The sequence below is a fragment of the Candoia aspera genome, chromosome 3 (assembly GCF_035149785.1).
Source record: "Candoia aspera isolate rCanAsp1 chromosome 3, rCanAsp1.hap2, whole genome shotgun sequence".
Taxonomy (NCBI): domain Eukaryota; kingdom Metazoa; phylum Chordata; class Lepidosauria; order Squamata; family Boidae; genus Candoia; species Candoia aspera.
Window position 1 is genome coordinate 15,365,999 of NC_086155.1, and position 27,807 is coordinate 15,393,805.

Consider the following 27,807-nt stretch of genomic DNA (forward strand, 5'->3'; position numbering starts at 1 on the left):
ATTTAAATCTGTAAAGAGGTGCAGCCTGATTCCTTAAACTTCTGCTCAGAAACAAATCCAGCTGTTTCACTGGATCTTTCTTCGTCATAACCACGTTGAGGATTGTCGCCTAAATACTGCATTGCAATAAGCCTTTGACTGATTATTGCTCAATAGTTAAACCTGCAAAGACGAGGGGAAGAGGCAACCGCTAATTAACAGAACGGGGACAACATTGCCCTGACATATGATCCTTAAGATAATTGAGAAAGTTATGCTTGGGATGGTAGCCTCGGAGAATGTAATTCTACGCATTCCTGCTAGACGCTCCGTCTAAAGACAATTGTAGTGGAGCGAGCTGGAGCGAGAGAGAGGGGGAGCGAGGGTTGGGCGTGCTTTTGTGTGCCGTGACGCTGGGGGGAATCGTGGTAAAGAGCGAGGGAACTTCGCTTTTTCAAAGCATCCTGGCAAATGAGCTCAGCCACAGTATTCGAGCCAGTTTGGAAAGCAAGTCTCTGCCATCAATAGTTGAGCGCGTCTGCTAGATCCCTGCAGGACAAGAATGGGGGGCAAGATGAGACAACTCATTGCTACGTCAAATGTTTTTATTTCTTCCTGATCTCGCTCCCGCTTTCTTTCGTCAATAATTCATCTTAGGGCTCCCCCCCCTCCCCAGCCGCAGCTTTCTCCTCCTGGATTCTGGGAGCGGGGGGGTTCAATGGCAAAGAAAGGGGCACCGGGAAGAGCCGATTTGGTCCAGGAGGTGTTTGGAAGCACATTTCCGATTGCTTTTTAAAGGATCCCTCCCTCCAGAATCAAACAGGAGGGAGGACAGACTTTTTCCGCTGGAAATGTTGGAAATTTTCAGAAGAAGCTGCTGCTGCTGCTGCTGCTGTTGCGCTGGTAGCAAGCGGTGTGTGTGTGCCTGTGTGCCTGTGTCTGTGTAAGAGTGTGATTTTTCCCCCTCCGCTGCTGGTAGGGCTGCTATAGCTGGCTTTGTGGCGTGGTCTGTGTAAGCGTGGAGAGAGGTGGAAGGAGAAGAACGTTGGGGCGCTCCGCGCAAGGCTTCGCTGTCCGCTGCTCCTGGTGCTGAACATGGGGGCTTTAAGCAGGGCGCTGTCCATGGTACCCACCATCATCCTAACGCTGGCTCTCTCCGCTTTCCCCGTCTGGGCGCAGAATGACACGGAACCGATCGTACTGGAAGGAAAATGCTTGGTAGTTTGCGATTCCAACCCAGCGACCGATTCTAAGGGATCCTCTTCTTCTCCTCTGGGGATCTCTGTACGGGCTGCTAATTCTAAGGTTGCTTTCTCGGCAGTCAGGAGTACCAACCATGAACCTTCTGAGATGAGCAACAAAACTAGGATAATCTATTTTGATCAGGTAAAAAGAACATAAATGAATATCTTGCCATAAGTAGGAGGACATTCTAATCATTTCCTCCTGACAGAAGGAGCGTGTGTTTGGAGTGGGGGAAGTTGCTTTTGCCTGAGTTTTGTTTAAGGCATGACGGGTTTTTTTTTAAAAAAGCAATTTCACTCTTGGGAAAGGACTAGGTTAGAAGTGGAGTGGGAGGCAGCTGCTCACAGTACTGAGATGAGATAGGATAAGGACAGTAGGTGGGAATCAACAGGTGGAGTTGATTTGTGAACTCTCTAATCCTCCTTTGAAAGGAGTGGGCTGAAACTTAGGAACTGGAGACAGAAGCTTTTGGTCCACTGAGTCACCCTGTCCAGTTCACACTCTTTTGTTTTTCCTCTTAAGTTGGATAGCAATTTCACACAAGCTTTCCTCTGAGAATGCAATTATTTGTTTTATTACTTATTGATTTCAATTTCTACATTTCCACTTTATTCTTAAAGGCATGTGGAGGGTTAAATAAGTTTTGGCAGTTAGGAATTCACAGGAATTCAAAAACAAGGGCTTATCTCTGTGCTGATTATCACATAGGAAACAATTTTACCATTCTTTATGTAACTGGAATAAATGAGGGAATACTGGACAATCCAGGAATGATTTGATGGTTCAAAGAGATTAGTACTGATGGAAGACTATAAAGATCAACTTACTTATGCATCCTTGTACTTTATCCTTGAGAATGTTTACTTAAAAATAGTAATGCATAAGATTTTGGTATTTCATTTTAACTTGGATGTCTTGAAGAAATATCTGGAAATTTGTTAAAGGCTCTAAAGTAGAGGGAGGCAAGATAAAGTGAAGATACACAAAGGAAATCTCCAATTCTCCAGGAGCTCTTCAGCTGATTTGCAGCCAGATTTCCCAGCTGCTCAAATCTTTTATGTGGTTTCAAAATCTTTAAATCTTAGATCTTTAAAATCTTTTATGAGGTTTCAAAATCTTCAAAATCTTCAATACCTTTATGAGGTTTCAAAATCTGCACCCCTCAGAACCTACATCCTTCACCAGACTTACTCTGGTGCAGTTACATTGGCATGAATTTGGCATGGATGTAGTAATGAAACTGAGTCAGATAACACTAGAATATGGAGGCAGTCCTTTGAAAAACTCACTGCACCTTAGTTGCATCACTGCAGAATTTTGCAGCCTTGGAAAGACTTTCTGCACTCCCACCTTCTTCTAAACCCATTCCTGAAAATAGACAACAATAATTCCTTTATCCATGTATATACCTGTCTTTTTGGGGAAAAAAAAAAAAGAACTGTTCCTCTTACTTTCCAAAATAACATATTAGATTGTCAATTTCAATCTGTCTTGATACAATCATGGGAAAATTAAACAAATGTGTCAGCTTTTCTGCTGAAATTGATGCAGTTTACAAGGGTGTAATTTTGGACTGGCAAAGATCCATGTGTTGAAGGAGAAGAGAGAAAGGCATTGGAATTATATTATGCCAATTCTGGTTTAAAATCCATGTACCATATCTAATATCTCACCATCAGCTGTTTATATATTGTGTATGCATATGTGAATGTAGATACAGCAGATTCTTTCAAATTGTGGCTGAAGGGTTTAATTAAGCCTGCAAGTTATTCTTTAGCTTTTCAAGGCATATTCTCTGACAGAGTGGCAGCTCTGCCATCTCCTCCCTGATGTTAAAGAATCCTAGGAATCTTGTAATCCACTCAGTCACATTGTCATTAACCTTTTCAAGGAACCAGAAGACAGGTATATGTGTAAGAGCCATGGAGATGGTGGAACCCTGTGACAGCTACCTGTGTCTATAAGAAAGGAATAGAAGGCAACAGATCAGGGTTTTCACCCTTCTATCCAGACACAAGATATGGGAGTTGAATTTTAAAAATATATGCTTCAGGTATATGCTTCTCCCCTCTACTAGTTGTGTATCACCTAAAAATGCCACCAGTCTTTCTGCTAAGTTCTTAACTTCTTGCTTTCCTATGAGGTACTACCCACTTTCTTCCCTTCATAGGTTCCACTCACATCTTCACACTCATTACTGGACACATTAGCCAGCATATGTTACTCACTATATGCAAATGAGATTGCTTCTGAAATTGACATGAATGAAGGAAGTACATTCCTACACTGACTGATCCCAAAACATATTGCTAACTTACAGTCCAATCCTATACATACTTACTGAGAAGAAAGCTCCATTGAATGCAGTGAGATTAGTTAACTCTCCACTGAACTTATGGAAACATATTTAGGCATGAGGTCAAATGGATGGGGTGAAGTGGATGATCTATCCCTTTCCCTGGTGTGCTTTTGTTGCTGACACCAAGGTGTAGTGAAAGGATCACAACTTGCCTTGCGCGCTTGACCCAGGCAGAACTCCTGCAAATATTTTCTCTCTACAACAACAGCAGTTATGAAGCTGTTCTTCTTGTTTTGCTGGCATTATTATATTTTTAGATAGTAGAGTCATAGAGAACACTATATTACATTTCATTACTTTTATGATAATATATAGTTATTATTTTAATAATATGCTATATGAAGTTTTTGTGCTAATAATAATTTATCATATAGCTGTTTGTAAAGTTTAGTCTTGTACTGAATCTACGGTTTTGTGTTATTGATTCTAACCTTTCAGTTATCTTTCTATGATCTATAGAAACTGTTTTGTACAGGAGGATTGATACATTTATGCTTTAAATGTTAGTGACAGAAATACACACACACACACACACACACACACACACACACACACACAAAAGATGTAGCTGCCCTTGTACTGTATCAGATCAGCGGATGATCTAGTTCACAAGGCACAATCCCTTTCCATCCTTTGCAAATGATCTGGGATGGTCTTCCCTACCTCTTGCCTGCCAGGTATGTTGGCTACATTTCTTGTCAGCCCCTAGTGATATGATCAGTAGTCAGAGGCTAATGGGAGTTATAGTCAAATTTTTTTCAAGGGCATCAGGTTGAGGAAGGCTGCTGAAGAAAACATGCCTTATATGCAAAGAACACGCTGTGTGGCTGTTATTCCATCAAAGTTTATTGAGAACTTCAGAGGGTGAACTGCTTGTAAAAAAAAGGTTCACTGGTGTATGGAATTTATTCATTTATTTATTCATCATATTTATATGACTGCCCATCTCACAAACAAGTGACTCTGGGCGGTGTACAATGAAGCTGTATACAAACAAGTATTAATAATATTATTATTATTAAAAACTTTAAAATGATGAAAGGCACAAAACTAAAAAAAAAAAAAAGGGGGGGGGAAACGAGCAGGTGTTAATTACACTGGAGCTATCTTAATATTTCACCAGTCCTCTGGGGTTCCCAGGCCTGTGACACAACCAGGTCTTGAGAGACTTCCGGAAAGTTAAAAGGGATGAAGCCAGCCTCACTTTGGGGGGAGGAATGTTCCGTATAGCGAGGGCCACAGCAGAAAAGGCCCATTGCCTGGGACCCACCAAGTGAAGCTCCCTAGTCAACGGGACGCGCAACACGCCCCCTCTGCTGGATCTGGTGGGATGGGCAGATATAATGGGGAAAGGCAGTCCCTCAGATAACCTGGCCCCATTCCATGTAGGGCAGCTTTAAAGGTCAAAACCAGCACCTTGAATTGGACCCAGAAAGAGATTGGTCCAAAGCAGCTCGCAGAGCAGAGATGTAATGTGTGTTCTTCTAGAAACACACATAACTGCCCTCACTGCTGCATTCTGCACCAGCTGAAGCTTCCAGATACTCTTCAGATTTAATTGAAAGGACAAATAAATGTACAGTATGAAAAACAGATATTTCACAGCAAGTTACATTTATTTTGATCAGTGCCCCCTGGTAAAAAATATCAAGCAGCGTTAGTTAGCAGGAGATCCACACAAAGCAGAATAAAATGGTAAAGCAAATTTTAAAGGCAACAAATTACAAAAAGGCAAACGATGCTTTAAAAGGTCCAAAGCACGGTGCTAAGGGGAGGCTGGAAAAAGCATATTCTATCAGACTCTCTGGTAAATTTGTGGCAGAGCTGAGATTCAAACTAGGAACTGCCTGAACCATAGTTCAGGTTCTAATAAATTCCTCTGTATTTTATAGAGAGCCATGCAATTCTACAGATATTTATTAAAAAAAATAAGTGTGATTGGATTTCATTGGGGCTTATTCCCCAGTTAATGGATAGAGCATTGCAGAACTGGCCAGGACAGATGATGATGATGATGATGATGATGATGATGATGATGATAAGAGTTAGGGAAGAGAGATTGGCTCAAGAGTAGCAAAGAACAGAAATGTATGTTTCTCAATGAACTCAGCCATCATTTCTGCAAGAGATAAGGATTATGAGATTAACCACAAGCTTAATGGGAAAGATGAAGTTTACGCTAAGGTTGTAAGGAATAGATAGAGAAGCGATGTTACTTAGGAGGTGAAGTCAAGAATTCTAAATAGCTATGCCACTAAACTACAGATCTTCCTCAAAAATAGATTTGATTCAAGAATTGTAGTATTGATAAAAAAAGTCAGGATAATTACCACGGCTTTCCTACATTAAAGGTAGAACATAGTTATAGAACTGGGAGAATAAACTTTAGGAAACACCCATGTCGCGGCAGGTCTTCTAAACAGAAATGCTGCTTTTAGACAAGCGTGAACGACTTCCAGCTATCTGATGGTCAACCCCAGCTTGTGTGGAATGGTGGAGTCTGCACTCCAAAGTGGGTGGGGCCACAGTGCACGTTTCAGTACGTTTCAGGGGGAGAGAGGTACTTTAAACTCATCAAAAGGCATAAGCTGCCTCTTAACTACCAAACCTGCCAAATGCGGGGACGGGGTGGGGTTGGGGGGACTAAACCAAATCAACTCACATGTCAAACCCCTATTTAGGATCCTACCAATTTTGGAAAAGCTCTGAAACCCACAGAACGACTACTGTGGGTCACATGGCCGCCAGAGTGCCATGTTTTAACGCCTCAATATTAAAGATTTGAAATAAATAAAAAGACAAGAGAATTGGGGATGGGGGGAGAGAGCTAGTGAGACAGACCCTCATCCAAAGGTCTTGAAGAGAATGTTGTTGAGGAACATGCCAGGTACACCAATCCTCCTGACATTACTGCAATCAATGGTACAACCTATTGATTGCAATGAAACTCAGTTATAATAATAGTTAATAACTTTTTCGTGGGTATATCTAGCATGTGGTCACCCAATCCAGTTGAACCCAGTGTCTGGAATTGTACAATTGTCCCATGGTCATCTTTAATACATAACAAATTGATTTTTGTATTGATTTCTTTTGGAATGCCTAATGTTTAAAATTTATAACAAGCCAAGATTCCAAATGCTAATAGATGATCAGAAGTGCAGGTCTCCTTAGGAGCAACAGAGTATCTGCACACAGTCTAGTAGGACAAAAAGGTGAATACTTTGCAGTGTTAGAATTATATACAGAAGATAATGGAGGTGAAGTCTATAACCCTTTGCACTGATTGCTTTAGTTACAGTTTCATAACGTTAATCATGAGCTGATTAACAGAAAGGGAAGTGAGGCCTTTCATTTTGTGCCCTTTTTTTCCTGCTATAACAACACTGGCATTTTTGGGGAAAAATGTCTAAAACCACATTCAAGACTCTAGAGCTAGTCAAGAATTTTTCCAGTTTAACTTCTAGATCCTAAAAACATTGTACATAACAGCATCAGCTTTCACTGAAAGGTTTTTTAATTATTATGGACTATAGAAAGAAATGCGCTATCATCATTGTTATCATCATTATTGTCGTCATTGCAGCAAAAATCACAGTGAGATAACCTACCATTAGGGAATGGATAAACCATCAGTCACAATATTCACCAAAGCCAACATATCCCAAAGGGACTTAAGTTGATTGCAAAATGTGTAGCAAGAATGATGGCGAGGAAGTCAGAGGTTGTCTGAAGCTCCCCTAAAAAAGAGTAGGCAACACATCTCCAAAGACCCTGCTGTGCTCTTTCTGAGAACTCATCTGAGTCAAAGCAAGGTTTCAGTTGATAATATAAGAGCCTAGGGAGGCACTTATGAGACTACAGCCCAGTCTCAGAAGGGTTGAAATGTTGGAGTTCCTTCAAGAAGTTAGATACATTTAAGTTCCAAATGACAACAATAGATTTGACTGTCCTGTTCAAGAATGCAGCCCAGATTTGCAAGTACCGTAAACTTCCCTTGAAATCAATGAGGCTATTTTTTTCTATCAAGATCAATATGGCTGAAACATGCCCGACTTTCTGTGGATTGCACCCATTTGTTACAAAACAAGCCAATTAAGGAAATCCAGCTATTGTCAGCAAATGAAAGCCCGGAATGTGTGTTTGAAATAGGCACTGCAGAAAGTTATTACATTTAATAATTATACCTGCAACTGGTCCCCTCCATAATAATTTCTTGCACTTAAGTTGCCTGAAAAGTTTCTGCATAAATTTGATTTATTCATTGCACCTTCTCTCTGAGAGCTCAAAGTGGAGAACCTTCATTTTAATGTAGGATTGGCAATGTGCAGTCTGAGAGCTACATGCAGCCTTTGAAACCCTTTGTGAAGATCCAGAATTACCTAATTATAAGTCAGCAGCCTCATTTCCAGCTACTCTGAGATGGAAGCATTTCACAAACTGAACTGTAAACTCTAAAATAGGCTGCACTCAGCTTAAAACAAACAACGAAACAAACCAACAGCAACAACAACATGCTGCCTATTTTACATTATAAGCTTATCCATGCCAGAGTTAAAGGTGACTCTCTGGGCCACCAAATATTGACCATCATAAAATATTCCATGACACAACCCTTCGTAAAGACATAATCATCCTGCCCACTGAAGTGAATGGAGAATCTGTTTCCAGCTGAGGACAACCCTAAGAACATTGGTGCTATATAACTCAAAGCATGTTATCTGCCCCTTAGGTAGAGTTTCATGTCATGAGTGCATCACGGATCTATATATGTAACGAAAGACAAGTGCAGAAAGGTTGTGGAAGGAGTGTGGGAATAAAGCATGCATGCACACTGCTGATTGTGACTGCCAGTTGTCATTTATATATTCTGAGTGGTTGGCTCTGCACCCAGGCTTGTCCATGTTGGGGACTATGGATATGGACCTGAGCATCTTCCAGTTCAGTTCTGCCTAGCAAATGCACCATCAGTAGATGGAGATTCTGCAGTATGACTTAATCTGAAATATTCTCATTCGATTAGGGAGATCACCTTGATGTTTCAGAAGTGCTGTAATGCCTTGCTGCACTTGCTTGTGTAACAGCAGCTTGGGGGCAGCTGATGTTCTGCTTATATATGTAGCAGGTGGCATTCATTGCGCTTTGTTTGTACCTGCCGGGCTACTTTGGAGAGGCTTGGATCACTAAACAACCTGAAGATTTGTGCTACAACTGGGTTTTAGATACCCAAGTAACTCAACTCCATGTGATGAGATGACTCACCCGCTTGAAGCTCAGCAGGAACTCGAGTGGAACTAAGCAGCTTCTCTGCTAGCTGTACAAAAACATGTCATGTGATTCTAAACATACTCAGAACTAAGTTCCTGTTAATTTCAGCAGTGCTTATTCTCAACTAAGCATGTGGAGAAGTCCAGGAATTTGAGGATTTGAGAAAGGAATTTCTAGACCTGTAACTGAAAATTAGAGTGTTTTATTCAAATAATAATTGCATGCATAACATCTTTTTATGAACCAGTTTGGAAGTAAAAGCAGATCACTCACACACACCGCAGTGTTAGATGAATAGTGTGCAAAAACATATAATGAAACTTGAGTTCATTCAAAATAATTATTTCATTATTTTCCAGAACATGGACTGCTTCCATTAATTACTGGTTTCTTTTCTTTCATTTATAGATCCTAGTAAATGTGGGCAATTTCTTTACATTGGAGTCTGTGTTTGTAGCACCGAGAAAAGGAATATACAGTTTTAATTTTCATGTAATTAAGGTCTACCAGAGCCAAACAATTCAGGTATGTTGAATTAAAAATCTGTGGGGTCAGTATGATTAATGTTTCCTTCCTTCCTTCCTTCCTTCCTTCCTTCCTTCCTTCCTTCCTTCCTTCCTTCCTTCCTTCCTTCCTTCCTTCCCTCCTTCCTTCTTCTTGTCATACTTATATTGGATACTGGCTTTAGCTTAAAAGCATCATGTTGTAAGTTAGAAACATTATAAAATATCGTAATACTGCAGTATAAACATGAATGAAACTACAGGGATAGCTATAGCTCAAAAAGTCTAATACCAATAGATTTTAATGGAGAATTCAGACTGCAGTCTTACATGCCCATTCTAGATACGGCAGCTTGTTCAAAATGAACAATTTGAGTTTCATGACACAACTTTTCTGTGACTCACCTATCAAAGAATGCCAAATACCATGAGTGCAATCCAGCCAAAATTAAGTTGGCATTGGTTTAAGTAATTCTGAAATCAAAAGCATTTAAAAAGTGCTTGGATTTTGGCACTATATCCCCTTGACTAACTAATTAACCAACTAACTCATGGAAAAATTAAGCAAAAATATTATTATACAGTGTTGACAATAGCCCACCTATAAAATTAATTTTATGGTCAGGGATAGTAGCAGAAAGTTTTTCTTTGAATGTGCAGATGATAAAATTACGAAACCATGATTTTAAGCTCTTATCGGAAGAAATTCTTATTTAAAGAATTCTGTGTTATGCAAAGAATTCCTTCAAATCTTTGACTTGGTCTACTACTCCATTAGCTAGCAGATGGTATCACAACCAAACTTTTTTCCTCAGCTTCCCCATATGGTTCAGCAAATTGTGGACAGGAAAAGTGTGTTCTGCATGGGGACAGTTCTATTCTCTATTTTTATTTTGAGTGACCACTGCACCCAGTATGACTCAGTAAAATGTTTTAGGGGAACTTACAGATGGGATGATATGATTAATTTTTAGCACATTTCTAACACATAGTAACTTGAAATATCACCATGATAATCCTTTCATTGAATGATTGGTATTTTTAACCTACTCAGATGCAGTGAATTGGACTCAGATTGCAAATCCCAGATTTAAGTCCACACTGAGTCATGGAAGTTCAATGGCCAATTTTGCACCACTCATCATATTTTACCTGACCTACCTTACAAGGTTGCTGTTCTGGTACACTGCTTTAAGCTGCTGGAGAAAAGCAGTACATAAATCTAATGAATATATTTTAAAACATTATCCAGAGAGAATGTCTATATCCATGCAGATGTGTGTATCTCTCTTTATAGCTGTGGTTCATAACTGATCAACTTTAAAATGTGTGTCCCAGAATTCTTAACAATGGCCATGCTGGTTGGGGAACTTTAGGAGTTGACCTCCATACATGTTGAAGTTTCCCAGATTACAAAACGCTGCTTTATAGGAATAGATATAAATAATAAAAGGCCATAATGATGGACATAACTTAATAAAATATGAAAAATCCGATTCTCAGAGACTGCCTGGATAAGTCCCTGCAGTTTTCTTGGCAAGGCTTTTTTTTGGAAGTGGTTTGCCATTGCCTCCTTCCTAGGGCTAAGAGAAAATGACTGGCGCAAGGTCACCCAACTGGCTTTGTGCCTAAAGCAGGACTAGAACTCACAGTCGCCCAGTTTCTAGTCCAATACCTTATCCACTACACTGAACTGGCTCTGCCTCAATATAATGCAGGGTTTTAAAAGGTCAAAATGCAAGTGTTAAACTCTAAAATGCCATGGAGAAGAGGTAGGTCTTTAGCTGGTGCTATATGAAGAGCAAACTTCAAAGTGGCATGCAAGTGGCATCCAAGAAGTGAGATGCCACAGCTCAGAATTCTGCCTTGTAGCCACTGGCCTCATTTCACTGACAAGAGGTATCCAAATACGTTCTCCAAAGAAGACTTAAGTGGTTGAGTGTCTATGTATGAGTGGGGACGTTCCTTTACCCTCACTGGCCCCAAATAATACTAGTCTTTAAAGGTCAGCACCAAAACTTTGAACTAGGCCCAGAAATGGACAGGAAATATTTGGTATGATTGTGGTGGTATAAGAATTTTGCATGAAATGCCATTGGATGTCGATGAATGTTCTCAGAAGTGAATTGCTGAATTGACATTTCTAAGCAAATATGTCTAAGGCTGACTCATAATAACTCTATGGAGATATCCCTGAAATTATTATAGATAATAACATTAGAACTTCAGGTCATTCCCCTTGAAATTGATTGGCAGTAGAATTAGGACTGATGAAAGAAGCTATTCTGCACAGAATTAACTCATAATTCTCTATCACTACAAGCACACACCTGTCTGTCTGTCTGTCTGTCTGTCTATCATCTATCATCTATTTATCTACATTTTATTTACATTCATGCTCAACTTCTGATGACTATAAGGACATAATCATGCAGTTTTCTTGGCAACAGTATGGAAGTGGTTTTCCACTGTCTTCTTCTAGGATGTTTTTCAACTTCCCAGGCGAGGCTCCATCCTTAGTGTTCCCTGGAGTTTCCCATCCAAGTATCAACCAGGCCTGACCCTAATATCTTCCAAGCACGGATGCAGCCAAGTGCAGATATGAAATGTATTTGCTGTTCTTCACATTACATTTATCTTTCTAAATGGCAAACAAGAATATAACAAAATCATATAACACCACCACCAAAAAGTAACCAATGGCTGTAATAAAAGAACAGTAAAAGATAATGATCTCTAAAACCAACCCATCTGCTATAAAATATGAATATGTAGCCACTGAGAACTTAAAGCAATGGGATGCTAACCCTACTTTCTTACTTTTAAAAAATCTGAACCAAAAATACTGTATAATCAAGACTCAATTGAAACAAAATAGGGAAGCATCTAAATCCAGATGTTTCAGAGGAGGTCTTGTGGAAGTAAGGTGCCAGCAATAAAAAGTCTCCATATTTCACACCCAGACATTTTATCGTATCTAGTTGTAGCTTTAGAACCTCCTTTGATTGTAATGGAGAAGAGGCTTTTTGATGGGGGAAGAGGAGTTATTATCAAAGCAATTCTGGAGAGTTTTCTGTATGCATAGCCACCCTTCTAAGATGATATCATATACTTTTGAATCTGTAGAAGGCACAGAATGACACCAGAGATTTGTTCACCAAGTTGGCTTGTTTTGGCCCTTGGCTACTCTTGTGGATTTCATTGTTTTTCAGGAGCCATGATGTTATAAAGACAATTATTAGACTTTGAGGGATTGCTAGAAGGTTTTTTTGTACTTTGGTGGAAGATTAAAAGCACTCTTTCACTTCTACTTCAGCATCATTGCAGACGATAAACCTAAACTCATCCCAGAGAAAGACATACTAAATAGTAGTTGTGGGCTTCACTTTTATCCTCCTTACATTTCTGCAACCAACTGCCTCTTTTTTTTTTTAAAAAAAAGGCAAGATGAGCTATGACAAGGAGGTGGAATGGCATCTGGGGAAATGAATGGTCAGCAGAGCATGTATCTTATATGCTTATAATGCCTATCTTTATTTCACTGAATATATTACTGCAGTAGCTTGAGAGCAATTTCACCGTGATCTGCTTTTGCATTGCTTGAGCTCATGAGTAGCCAGCCTATGCCTCAGAGACTGTGAGAGTTGAGGTTAGCAAGGCATGAAGCCTGGGAATAGAGAAGTCCCTTATAAAAGCATTATGCAGATGGCTATAACCACCAATTTTGAGAAAAGGGTGGCTACCATGCTCTGCAATGTCAGGATGGGAGAAAGAACTCAGGATTTAACCATGAATCATGGCTATAGACACATAATTTGACTCTTAGTTTGGTAGATGATGCTTTTCTATCATTTAAGTTGTGTGACAGCAATAAAGAAATTTTATGTATTCAAGTCAAATCTTAAGTTTTCTCTGAGGGCATCAGGTTCTGGAAGGAGCTTTTGCAGGCATCAGAGGACCACACTGACAAAGGCTACAGTTCTCCTCAGGCCTTTTGTGTATCCCCCTATCACTCCCAATTGCTGCTGATTTTCAGGAAATTAAAGAATTGATATGTTGGATAGCATGGATTGACAGGGGTTGGTGTGCGGGGGAGACTAAACTGACTTATGGATAGAGTGTTACTGTGAACTTGCCTACCTTTTCTCATGCATTCCTTAAAACCTATGTGAAGCCCTCCATTGCCCTGGCATTGTGCCCCTGGGGCATCTGCAGCACAGGTTCAAAGTGGGCAGCTGAAACAGCATAATCAAAGCTCTGCCCTGTTTTTTCCTTGCAACCCACCCCCACACACACATATATACACACAAATATAGATGTAGTGGTACCAAGTAACAGTAACATCAGGAAGAAGGAGTATGAGAAGCTGGAGACGTACCAGGGCCTGAAGGAGGAACTAGAGAAGATGTGGAAAGTGAAGGCCAAAGTGGTCCCAGTGATGGTAGGAGCCCTTGCGGCTGTGACTCCCAAGCTGAGAGAGAGGGTCCAACAGATCCCAGGAGCAACATCATTGCTCTCTGTCCATGGGAGTGCAGTGCTGGGAACAGCTAAGATACTGCATAGAACCCTCAAACCCCCAGGCCTCTGGTAGAGGACCCGAGGTTGAGGAAGACACATGCCACCCATAGGGAATGAGAGGGTGAGAAGTGAATGTACACACACACACACACACACACACACACAAAGTTGAGGCTTTGAACACCCCCTCCTTATTATACTGAATGCTAGGAGAATAAATCACAGCATCTAAGGATGACTGGCAATCTCCAAGCACAATTTTTAAGCCAGTCCAATTAATTGTTTCCATTCCTGATGTATGTGCTCTGAAAACTGCTTTTCCACAAAGGAAAAGAAATGAGATCCAAATATATTTGTTTCCTTGCAGAGAAAACAAGTGTTCAGGAAAGGCATTTTCCAACTGAAGGTCAACTAAAAGTGAAAGGGTTAAAGAGCACTTCCCATCATTTCTCTAGTTCAAATTAGAGAAATTTAATGGAGTGTAATCTCTAATTTGGGACTCAGTGTAGTCAGTATAGAAGCCATTTTATCATATATAGGGTGCAATGGGATTTGTTAATCTTCCAGATGATTATCTGATGATTGAATAAATATGTACTTAAAAGATCAATTACCATATCATACAGATGCTCATGTTTCCCTTCAGCTTCAGAGAAATTGCAGTCCAATTCTAACCCCTTTTCCTGAGCATGAAATTGTATTGTTCTTGGGCACAACTAAGGGGTGTAAATACTGTAGTTCTTTGCACATGGGAATTCCATACCTAAAAGCAACAGCAAACAAGTGAATTCCTTGCAATAATTAATATTCTCACACTTCAGCCAGTGAAGGATGACTTAATGCAATCTGCTAAATAGCTCTCATGTAGAAACTCATATGAACCTTCAAATATTTATATTCTACCACTTATGGGGGTAGGGGTTTTTTTATGATTGCGAAGTTCTGTGGTTTTCTGTTTGTATAAATACATACATGATATGTATTGTTATATTGTGTTTTTAAATTTGTGCTAGCTGCCCAGAGAGAGATTGGCAGCCATATCAATCAATATCAATCAATCAATCAATCAGAGACCCTGAGGTGCATGCACCTTTGGAGATGGTTGCCACCAGTTCTAATTCTGAATGTGACAAAAGGAGAACATTATTAAAAAATGAGAAAAGTCATATTAATAGTGATGATATGATAATAGTAAAAGTCATAATACAATTCAGCTTTTTTCCTGGCCTCATTCACTTTATGCTGGGCCCACCTATATTCTGCAGCATGGTCCCCAGCATTACACCCAAAAACTATGTATGACATTGGCTTCATATTTTTCTTTCCAGCAATACCTGGAAAGTTACTGCAATGAATATGCCTAGCTTTTTGGCATAGGAAATAACCTTTGTGGAGTATCATGATTCCAAGGATCTACCCAAATTTTTATTTTTTCATACTCCTATGCAGATACATGCAACCTAGTTCAGTTAATGCTTTGGTGTCATGTTCACTGTTTCAATGTGCACTGTACATCATAACGTTTCACATGCCATGGCGCTGACGCGCGTATCTGTTTGGGAGGGAGCTGCTGTGAAACCTTGTGCCAAGCTCTGTATCTGTGTTCCTTACAATGGAATGTGTTTGGGTTATGTGCTCTGTTCAAGGACTTTTCCTGCAGACCATCAGAAACCGTTAGGAGCACCTGGGATTGTGAACTTGGGAAGATTCTATGGGGGGAGGGATCTCGTTTGCACCGAGGGTTTTTTGTTTGCATTTGGCGCGCTTTTATCATTCTCAGCTTTCTTTGTGATCCTGCATACTATTCTTTAATAAATCAGATATCTTTGAATTCCTGCTCATGAGTCTGAGAGTGTTTTAGAATAGGCATTCATTACATTTGGCCCTGTTTTGATTTTTGAGGTCACTCTGTTTTTTTCTTAGAAAAATAATTATATTTGACTTAGTAATAACATAATTGCAGCAGACAAATATGCCATGGTAAGGGCAGTGGTCACCAGAGATATGGCCCTTCATCCAAATTTAACTTGGCTACATGAAGATCTAGAAATATTGCCCCCCACCCCCCGCAACAGTGGAATGATTATAATTTGTTTCATTAAAATCTGGAAGTGTCTTTTCTTTATTTCTTTTTTTTTAACTTCTCCCAATACCTAGGTAATGTAACATATTAGGAAGGTGAATTCTAAATAACTTTGTCTATCATGCTGGGTGTTCATTTCCATGCTTTCTTTTTAAAGTAAATAATATTTTTTTTTAAAAAAAGAGCTTTCCGTACTTGCAGTTCCTTCTTCTACCTCCTTTTAATGAATTATTGACTAGGATATAATTTGGTTTTATCTGTCTTTCACTGTAAATTGCTAAGACTTTAGAACTTTTGTAGCACTCTGACTTTGGCTACTAAATATAAAAGTACAAATAAAACCAAAATTTTAACAAGGTTATCCTTTTGATAGTATTTATGTTCAAACACAAACATCTACGAAGCACCTTGTGCCAGGAAAAAAGAAAAAAACCCACTCCAGGTACTTGGAAACATCAAATAAACCCAAAGAGTTTCATTTATTCATTTAGTAGTACGGATGGCAGTCACATGTCCTCTTCCAGACTTTGTAAAAAGAACATCTGATGGGGTGACAGGGATGATACGTCCTCTTCCGACAGGATCGGAATTGCTGTTTGAGGTGGGCCGTCGTTCCTTTTCTGGTGCTCTGAAGTTTCAAATGAATCAACCTCAGCTCTATATTGGGGGTGCAGAGGCATTTTGAAGGAATTAAGATGCGAGGTACAGCCAACTCAACCACTGCTTTTCTTTGAAATACTATCAGAATACTATCAAGGATAAGCAATTGCTCTAAACTCCAAGTATGCGGGAGGCAGCACTCCAAAGAATGATTCAGTATTTGACATGAACAGATAGTTCAACACCTTTTGATCAAGACAGGAAAACTCGTCAGGAAAAACATACCATGCATAACATAAAAAATAACATAACATCAACATGAACATTAGTTATTTCAATATTTCCCCCGGATGGAGTGAGAACAGGGCATCTGCAAGAAGGGTTAAAAAAAAAATGAAGATGGTGGCCATGACCCTGGGACTACAGCCCCTCCCTTTTTACATGCACACGGCATTTTCATTGAGGCCACCATCTTGACCCCCATGGACATTCCTGAGCAAGAAGAAAAGGAGTGTGGGGTTCAAGTGAGCCCTTGAGCCTTAAGGCACTTTAATTTGTGCTGGAAGGATAGATATTGTTAGATCCTTGGCACCCCTGCGAACAACATTTTTCTTAGTCTGCCAAGTGAAATGCAGCCATCCATTTCCAGTGTCTTGTTTGTGCCTTCTTTTGTAAAAGTATGCAGAATATTTTCAAAAAGGGCCAGGAATCAGGGCAAAAGAGGAAGACATTCTTATGCTGTGACAAGAATTCCTATATGCATTTCGCTGAACAGAAAACAGTTCAAAGGAACAATAGCCTCCCTGGATGAACATCCCAGTGCAGATGCCATTGTATGGACAGTATCACTACAAAGCTTAGTCATAGGGCAGGAGGGTCGCTCTTGACTTCCAAATGCCCACATACCCAACACTTAATTTCATTATTTCCTATATTTTTAATAATATTGCCCTGTAGCCACTTTAAAATTTGATGGCAAATGTTGGAGGTGCTCTGAGAGGCCATATCTTGATGCAGATGATTTTATTGCCTGGATAAGGAGACTGAGAAAAAAATTGCCTTACAGCTCCAAATGCATCAATATGCTGATTACAACCTATAAAATCCTTCCTGGCATGGGGTCTAGCTATCTGACAGATTACCTATTTCTGTCCATCCTGTACAATCAGATAGAATGGGCATGCCCCAGATCCTGTTGATCAAGCAACATCACCTGACAGGTCCAAGGAAGTATGCCTTCTTGGTCATGATGCCTGCCCTTTGGCATAGCACCTCCCCAGAGATCTGCATGGCCACTACCCTGATTATCTTTAAAAAGCCTTTGACAGTATGGCTTTCCCCCCAGATCTTGGATTAAGGTAGATGCAAGCTCCTTTAGATTTTAGCTGAATGTTTTCTTCCAGGATGCCCATTGTTCTTTTCTTATTTTTGTTTGATTCCCATTGCTGTTAAGGCTGCAAGCCACCTAGAGTCTTCTGGAGTTGGGTGGCCTTCTCAATTAAATAAGTACATGTGGATGAATGAGATTTTCTGGTTCTCAGTGTTTCCTTTTGGAATATGGTACCAAGACTGCTTTTGTGTTTCTTCAATGACTTATTCTGGAGACTGTGCTTTAGAAGTTCACTTGGATATCTTGGGTGGTTTCGATATAATTGACCATGGTACCCTTCCAGGCCATCAGACAGGGATGGGCCTTGGAGGTACAGTTTTGCAGTGGCTTCAGTCCTTGCTGTCAGGATGTGCTCAAAGGGAGATGCTTGGATACTGCTGTTCAACACCTGGGTTGTTGATTTATGCTACTCTATTGGGTTCTATAGGAGAGCTAGTTTGGTGTAGTGGTTAAGGCACCAGGCTAGAAACCAGGAGACCATGAGTTCTAGTCCTGCCTTAGGCATGAAGGCCATTTGGGTCACCTTGGGCCAGTCCCTCTCTCTCAGTCCAACTCACCTCACAGGGTGGTTGTTCTGGGGAAAATAGGAGGAAGGAATATTAGGTTTGTTCCCCGCCTTGAGTTATTCATAAAAATAATAAAGGCGGGATAGAAAATAAATAAATAAAAAATAAAAAACCTTGCCAAGAAAACTGCAGGGACTGGTGCACCTCTTTGCTAGGAGTCAAAAAACTGACTCGAAAGTGCGTGCAGACACACACACACACACACGGTTCTATCTTGTCTCCTGTGCTGTTAAACATCTACATGACAACACTGGGGAAATTGTTTATAATCTCGGAACGAGTTCCCATCAGTATGGTGATGACATCCATTTCTATTGCTCTCTGTCTTCTAACCCTGTGGAAGCGATGAACACTGCCTAATCTTAATCATAGGCAGGATAAGGGTAAATAAATTGCAATTATACCTAGATAAGATAGAGGTGCTGTTGGTATGGAGAAAGTTGCACACTCATGAGAAAGAGCAGGCTCACAACTGGGAATGCACCTTGACCTCCAGCTGCCGTTGGATATGAAGGTGATGGCTGCAATGAGGAGCGCTTTTGCATAATCGCTGCTAGATATGCCAGTGTGACCCTTCTTGAGCTGATTGGACTTCACAACAGTTATCCATGTCTTGGTTATACCCCATCTTAACTACTGCAGTGCTTTCTTGGAATTTACCAGTGTCTGGAAATTGTGATTGGTGCAAAAGTGTGGTGGGCAGGCTGCTGATTGTTGATTGGTACATGTTACTGGAGTTCTGTGATGTCTATACTAAAAGGTCTCCTGGCTACCAATTACCTACCAGGCCCAGTTTAAATGCTGGTGTTGACCTTTAAAGCTCTAAATGACTTTGGGCATGATTATCGTGGGACTGCTCCTATCACTATGAACCTGCCCTGTCACTTACATCAGTAGGAGAGGCCATTTTGAATATGCCACCATTGCCAGAAGCTGAGCTGTTTGCTGGCAAGGGGCTTCTTCTGTGTGACTCCCAGCTTATGGAATATACTCCCTAAGGATATGTAATTGTCTCTCATTTTTTTTCAGGATTTAAGAAGACACATCTCTTTTGCCTAGCTTTGATCTACTAATTCTTCTAACAATTGTCTATCATGTTGACTTTGCTTCAAATCTTCTTGCTTTTGTTATGTTTTATAGACTGCATTGTTTAGTATGGTGAATTGCCTCGGGAGTTAGAATAAACAGACAGATGGGGTATATATCCAGGAAGAAAGAAAACAAAGCTTTTGGAGATTAGGGAGAGTGTTAGGGCTTTGGGTTGTGCATCTCTGTGGTAGGGTCTCTGTGCAATTGGTTGCTGCAGCTGGTGAACAGTTTTCATTAGTGAAAAGGGAGAGGACCAATTCTGTGCTTTCTTGCATTCTTGCTCCCTCTTCTTAAAATGTGTTTTGGAAGTTGCCCCTCCTCTGTAGATGCCAGACCCCACACATGGTTGGTAAGATCAAGGAAGCAAGAAAATACTCCCATAATCTATTAAGGAAATTGTTTTTTGTTTTTTTTAAATCTATCTTGCCTTCTGTTAATTACTGCTTTGCTTTCAAGATCAACTGCTTCATTATCTGCCACAGGATTATCCCAGATGTTGAAATCAGATTGTTTTGATTCTACTTCCCTGGCTCCATGTTTCCCTCTCCTTTTTGCAAGTAGAGTCATTGGTCCTCCTCCTGTCATTTGGCACTTCACCTTTCATGAGGATTTCTCACATACATGAGGTTCAGTCAGACCATCAGCAAGTTCTTTCAGTACCTTAATACCCAGTTCAGCTGGTCCTGGATATATAAACTCATTCAAAGTAAACAGATCTGACCATATTTTTATCAAGCAGTCCTTCCATCCTGCTCTTCATAGTTTCCAGATGGAAAGCATACCCTTTTGTTGAAGGCAACTTAAGGGAAATTAGGAGTTGAGTAACTGCCTTTTCTTTGTAACCTCTTAATATTTTTCCGTTTTGACTGAGCAGCTGGTATACTGATTCATTTCTCTTCCTCTTGTTTTGAACATATTTGAGGAAGCCCTTTCTGTTGTTCCTATCATCCTTTACCAACGGCAGCTCATTCTGAGCTCTAATCTCTCTGACACCATCATGACAATTCTGGGTTAAATATATGTACCATTCTTTCTCTTTTTTCACCTCCTTGGTTACTTTCTGGTTTTAATAAGGGGTGTTTTTTTTCTGCAGCCCCATTGGCCTCTTTTGCTATGTTCAATATCTGAAATAATGTCAAAGAGAAGGTCAAGACTGTTGTTTCTCATTCCAAAGTGCAGAACACAAAATAATGGATTTAAAGTACAAGAAGACTGAATGCTAGAAAAAGGGACAGTTCAACTGGAGATCCAATTTCCCAAAACGATGGTGGGATCCCCTCCAATGGATGTGATCCAGTAGAGTTGGATAGGTGGGGATGTTTGAATTTCAAAGACTGCACTAAGCAAGTAGTTGGGTTCCATGACCCAGGTGGATCCTCCTGGTCTATGGCTCTATGACTCCTTGAAGCATGTGGCCTCAAGGACCACATGCTTCTCTACCCTATTATGTCAGTCCCAAAAGCTCTCCAGGATCAGGCCACCAAAATACCATCAGCAAAATAGCTTATTGAGGGGAAAACAAATTTAAAGACAAATTAGCTGTGAATCAGGAGTGTTAAGCCTCAGGAAGGTTGTCCACATTTATTTTCTGTAAGAAATCTCATCTGGTGAATTCACCACCTCACTCCATACCATTCCAAGATCTCACAGTGGCTTCTGGCAGAAGATATTGCCCATCCCTGCCTACAATTCTATTCTAATTCAATTTGATGAAAAAAATCCTTTCTAAATTTGTTTAGAACAATATTTTGGTGAAATATTCCTGGATGGAGTGGATTTGTTTATATTTATTATGAGTTGGCCACAGGATATTGGACAACGTCCATTTATTGTTTGATCACCTCACCCACAGGAAGGGCAAGGGGGAAATGACATGTGTGCCATGACATTATCACACAATTGACACAGTTGGTATACTTGCATCAGACAGCATGATACAAATAGATATTTGCATGATGACATCATGATGTCATAACTTGACATGTTACAGAGACTGCTGATCAGTGGTTTTCAGTCTTCATGACTTCCTAAACTTAAATCCTAAGGAGGAGTATGATGAAAGAAATTAACCAATGACGGTTCTTCCAGATTTGGAAGCAGGGCATCAGAAAAGCTTCAGAGCGATAAAAATATATGACAAAAACAAAACAACCACCCCAGTGATAGCACCCTTTATGACCTCCACAATAAGGTAAACTTAAAAACATTACTTAAAGAAATTAGAAAGAAATTCTCAAACTTTCCAAGACTATAGTGGAAAAAAGTGACGTAACTTTCACCAGAAGACAGAATTAGGTATTCACTGTCTATTTTATTGTCATCATTGACATCTGCATTCCTGATGAATTTAGATTCTGTTGTTATTAGTTTGCATGTCATGGATACTGGCTCCTTTGATCTCTTCTTGATTTGTCCCACTGATGCTGTACGTCATGTCAGTTTGTTTTGAGGTTTATTTTCACTTTTTCCCATTTTGTAAAATAAAGCTTTCTCACCTTTTATACTTTACCTTTTTAAACCATATTGGCATCATTTCAAAATTGTTTGTGCCTTTTCTAGTCTGTGTTGTGTATTTTATTTGAACTCCTGTTATGTTGTTTTAAAATAATTTCTAAGCTCCCTGAAGCAGTCTTACATTTCTGTCTGTACCTTTTATATTTCATCTAGTTACATTTCTCATTTTAAATGAAAAAAAAAGAAGTCCCCATTTGAAATTAAATGTGATTCTGTTGAACTTTCTGGGCTATTTTCCAATTCCCTAGGATGTTCTGTTTGCTACTGCTTTGATCACTATTTCAAGGAAATTCAATGATGCTTACAACTTGGGAATAATTTAAGATCATATCGAGAGTCATCTTCTTTGTTGCTCACTTGTTTGGCAGTTTATCCACTGAACTAAATGAGACTTACTTCTGGGAAATAAATACAGAAGTTTGCAGAGTTAGTACTGCAAGACACAATAATTCATCAAATCTGCAACAGTTGGGAAGAGCCAGTTTAATGTTAAGCATGCTTATGCCTGTTGATCTGCCTTCTAGGAATAGTTAAGGTGCTGGGCTAGAAACCAGGAGTCTGTGAGTTCTAGTCCTCTTAGGCCTGAAAGCCGGCTGGGTGACCTTGGGCCAGTCACTCTCTCTCAGCCCAACTCACCTCACAGGGTTGTTGTTGTGGGGAAAAGAGGAGGAGGAAGGAGTATTAGGTATGTTCCCCACCTTGAGTTATTTATAAAAATAATGAAGGTGGGATTAAAAAAAACACATTTGGCTGGTCAGTTTAAGAGTCACTAAGGTTCTTGGTTCTTGGGACATTTTCAGTTTTGTCTTCCACTCAGAACATAGGAAACTGCTTTACACCAAGTCTATCACTTCTACTGTTGATGACAGATGGCTGACCCTGATTGACCTTGGTTGTATTTGAAAAAGCTAAGCATGGTTAGATCTGGTTAGTGCTTGGATGGGAGATTCCTTAGAAAAAACCAGTGCTGATGTCTGAACTGGGAAGTGGAAAACCCATTCTGGAAGAAAGGAGTGGGAGACCAGTCTGAATTGTTGTCAAGAAAACAACATGGACAATGTTGGGACAGCATGCCTCCAAATACCAGTTGCAGAGAAACACAACAACAGGAGAATGGTATGTGTCCATCCTTTGCTTTTGAGCATCTCAGATGGATCTGGTTGGCAACTAAGAGAAATGAAAAGCTTGACAATGATCCAGCAGGGCTAATCATATGGATGGATGTGTCCGTGAAGATATCAGGGAACAAGCTTGTGCCCCCCAAGTTTTTACAGCTTTATAGGATCTTAGTTAGAAGCTTTTTCAGTTATCTGCTTCTGATTCTTTTGATTGGAGATTGAACCTGAAATCTTTGGCATATATGCTAAGCTCCCATGATTTTTTAATCTGATCTCATTCTCTATTTTAAGATCCCTGTTGAAATTTTGTTACGATGGTTTGAAAACGCCCCTGATTCTATACAACTCTATATCATACAACTATGCTATCTGGAATCTCTACCCATAAGATTCTGTGACTATATTTCTGTGGTTCAAGCTTTTTGATAAGTTATGGTTTGTTTGACCATAGTTTGTGAAATAAAATTTAGTCGGCTGGGTTTACACAACATGCTAAGCTTTACAAATTACTCTGATTGAGTTTCCAGAATATGCTAAACCAAAACTGAGCAAATTACTTTATGACTCACTGACACTGATCAGTAAGTTGGTGTTTGGTTTGGTTTGGTTTTTTTGCAAAACCATGGGGCTATGTGGCTTCGTATTGCCAGAATGATGTACTATGGATCATCAATGGATTGTCTTCTATTGATTTTCACTGCACTACCAGGTTTTTGATTAAATAAAGTTATCCATAGACTCTTTAGTACTGAGTATTGTACTTAATGTAGTCTTAAGGTTTCTAGGATTTACATGTATATGCATGTGTGTGTGTGTGTGTGTGTATCATATATCTGCCCAGAGAGTCCCTCTGGGGCTCTGGGGACAAATTTGATAGATAGATAGATAGATAGATAGATAGATAGATAGATAGATAGATAGATAAAATATAAAGACCTATGTGTTTTATTGTCATTTGTTTTGCTGTGCAAGTTTTGTTCCTTAATTTTTTTTACATTTTACTGAGAAACTTTTTTCCTGTAACATCTTTATATGCAATTGATGGCAGATGTGGCAAAAAGTGTGTGTATATGTGTCTATGCATCTCATGAACATATTAACCTCATAAAATAAGATTTTTTCCCCTGGTATTTAAAATAAAATAAAGTAAGTAAAAATGTTGACATACCAGAGTGTCAGTCTGCACAGTCATTTATGAGTCATTAAATTATGGGCCAAGTTATGATCAGATGAGAAGAATCATCACAATAGGTATACACTGGAAGGATTTACAAATGGCCTAGGAAGATGTCAGCAATTCAGATGGCAAATTTAAGTTTGATAAGACTAGTGGTAATTAGATTTGAGAATCACAAGCTGTTTGGTTGGAAAAGCCTCATAGTCATAAGAAAATGTTTGGAAATAAGGCCCTTAAAACTTCAGTTCTCAGCTTTATATATCAGATTGACCCATCCAGGCCAGCCCATGTTTAGCAGCCCCAGCATGGTCAAAACATTACAAAATAATAAAATAGGTGATTGATTACCCCACTGGTGAACATGATACCATAAGTAAATGCACAGCTTGGTTTGTAGCATGGCTGTGTCTAACCATATACATATAGGCTGGGCAAACTAAGAATGTTTAAAAAAGATAAATAACCAACCCAATTATTCCACTTTCCAAATTTCTCCCAGATTTGGATATCTTAAATTACCAGGATGCTTTAGTAATCTGCTCTTTAAAAAAAAAATCTGTTCTGTTTATATAGATAAAGTCTCTGTCTTGAACATCATGCCCAATTTTAGGCACCATAGACAGGGCCGCAACTAGGGTCTGTGTCACCCGGGGTAAACATGGATTCCGTGCCCATTTCAGCACCCCCCCCAGCACTCATTTTGGCACCCCCCCAGCATGGTGCCCAGGGCACATGCCCCGGTTGCCCCCCACTAGTTGTGGCCCTGACCATAGATCAAGGTTTCAGGCAAACCGTATCAAGTTTGTAGGGAAAACAAACCAGATGATCTGGAGAACAAAATTCTAAGTCCTTTGAAGGAAAAAAATGAGGGAATTATGTTTCGGCTTGATAAAAGAAGCCTATGCCTTCTCACAGTTTCTATTCTATGTTGGTCAGAAGTCACTGCTCCTCCCTATTCTGCACTGGTCAGACCACATTTAGAATATTGTATTTCTGGGAACCACTTTTTAGGAAGTACACTGGCCTACCTGGAGTGTGTCCAAAGGAGAAGAAAAAAGAAAATAAGAGGCCTGGAAGGAAACATGTGTGAGAAACAGTTCAGAGGTATTTAGCCTGGAAATGTGAAGGCTGCAGGGAAACAGGACAACTGTCTTCAAGTTTCTGAAGTGGGTTTTCACATAGAAGATGGGGCAGTGTTGTTCAGAGTTCTTCCAGAAGACAGGACAAAAAGCAATGGGTTTATGTTACAGGAAGTAGATTTCAGTTGAACCTCAGAAATACACTCCTAATGATATGAGCTGTTCAGTGATGGAACAGACTTCCTTGAGAGGTGGTAGTCTCTCTTTCAGTGGAGATATTTAAACAGAAACAGGCCAGCACTGCTATAGCAGTTGGTTCTCCACTGGGCTGCGGGCTGAAATAGGTAGTATCTGAGATTCCTCTCACCCTTTATATTCTATGATTCAGGATATGATAGCATTCTTCAAACCTTCAAAAAACAGCACACCATTTTTCTTTTGTTTCAGAAAGTGATTCAAATCACAGCAAGGCAAATTCCAGTTGAACATTATGAAAAATCCTATAAGGAGAGTAGGTCAACAGTCAAACCAACCCTTGAGAAATATGGTGGGTTCCCTTTATCATGAAATGTTCAAAGAGGTAGATGGCCATTTGTCACAGAATCTTAATTTAGATTTCCGAATGGAATGAGGGGACAATTTAGACTTGGTGTGAGTTCTAATTCTACAGTGATATATTGCATGGGAAGCTTTCAGCAATGAGCATAAGAATCTAAGAAAAGCCTTGCTGGATCCCATGTCCACCCATCTCTATTAGTTTCCACTTACAATCATTTAACAATATGCACATGTGGAGATAGATGAATCTAATTATCTTGATAGAAAGATGAATGTATCAAGGTGTGATTTAATCATTGCACATATATACTTGCATGTCTAAGTAACAGGTAAGGACCTATTGAGGAAGGGGAGGAAGACAAGTAAAGTATAGAATGCCAGTTTTTAGATTAATTTTCTAAATTTTCTAAATAGCATTGAGATAGTGGGGAAAAAGCTAAACCACAGTACAATAGCAACATGGAAGGAGGAAACTGTCCAGAGTACCTCCCTGTGCGGTGACAAAAATTTGATAAATAAATATATATAAATAAATAAATATCCTTTCAGCCCTACAGCCAGCTTGCTGTCTAACTTTCTACTTCTGTCCCTCCCACATACAACTCACCTATTTATTTGTTCCTGCTACTTCTGAAAAGATGTTGACATTGGTAGGCTGCACTTGCCTTCTAATGACCCTTCCCATCAACTTTAGTAACATTGGATGGCTATGTCTTAACTTGAGTTTTTTCAGGACTTTTTAATTTTTAATTTTTTTTTTTGGCAGGTGAACTTGATGCTAAATGGGAAACCAGTCATTTCAGCTTTTGCTGGGGACAAAGATGTCACTCGTGAAGCTGCCACAAATGGAGTTCTACTCTATCTAGACAAGGAAGATAAGGTTTACCTTAAACTGGAGAAAGGTAATCTGGTTGGAGGATGGCAGTATTCCACATTTTCTGGCTTTCTGGTCTTCCCCCTGTAAGATCAATCACCCTGTGACTTTCACCTAGGTGTGGATCAATCATTGCTTCTGTTCTCTGAAGACCATCTTCTCATCCTTTGGATTCATTTTTTTTTCTTGGTTTCTCATGGGTGAAATCTGGATTCTATTGTATGGCATTTTGACCCTGTCTGAACTCATCCTGAGATTTCAACGAATTTTGTGTGTTTAAATACTGGGCGTTGGGAGTAAGACTTAAAAGCAGACAATACATATCTATGCTTGATGTTACAGAATAAAGCTTCCTGCAAGATTCATTCCAAGTTACTTTACTGGACATATTGGATTTGTGGGAGAAGTCAATTATTATAGTTGCCTCTTCCCTCCCATCCCCCGATTCCATTTTTAAATGACTGGCAACCAGGTCTATAATTTAAGAATTTCTGAGTCAAAACTTCAATCAAGATTAATACATAGCTGCCAAAGAACTGTTCATTAATATATTAGTTATATCATATCTTTGTTCCCCTTGCACTAAAAATTAACATAAATTCATGCTGCTCAGTTGGAAAGGAATGGTTACTGATAAGCAATTGACTTCATTAATTTTCATGTGCTCTGCATCTGGAAGATTCACTTAGATGTTTTCCTTCAAATAGTTAAACTCAAAGAGGACTGCCCTGTGAAAATCTGTGGGTTGGATGTTCTTTGAATGCTAAAGGAATTTATATTCTGTAGAAAGGATTTTCTAGTTCCAGGAAGAATTTATCAGGCTAACAAAAATTGCTTACTAGAGTTAAACAGAACCATTTTGGCAAACCTCTGCAAAACAGCCTTGC

At 39.6% G+C, this 27,807-nt stretch overlaps 1 protein-coding gene across 1 annotated transcript; it reads left to right on the plus strand.

Moving 5' to 3' along the window:
• The first annotated feature begins 1,064 nt into the window (after positions 1–1,064).
• Positions 1,065–27,807, plus strand: CBLN4 (cerebellin 4 precursor). The gene is made up of 3 exons (XM_063300045.1): positions 1,065–1,365; positions 9,260–9,376; positions 26,813–27,807. Exons 1-3 carry the CDS (start codon positions 1,075–1,077, stop codon positions 27,008–27,010), a joined length of 606 nt encoding a protein of 201 aa, XP_063156115.1. The 5' UTR covers positions 1,065–1,074; the 3' UTR covers positions 27,011–27,807.

Excerpts from the sequence above, each read along its gene's own strand:
- CBLN4 (XM_063300045.1), top strand. The coding sequence starts at position 1,075 with ATGGGGGCTTTAAGCAGGGCGCTGTCCATGGTACCCACCATCATCCTA. Across the intron at positions 1,366-9,259 it reads GGATAATCTATTTTGATCAG|ATCCTAGTAAATGTGGGCAA; the intron begins GTAAAAAGAACA and ends TTTCATTTATAG. Across the intron at positions 9,377-26,812 it reads ACCAGAGCCAAACAATTCAG|GTGAACTTGATGCTAAATGG; the intron begins GTATGTTGAATT and ends TTTTTTTGGCAG.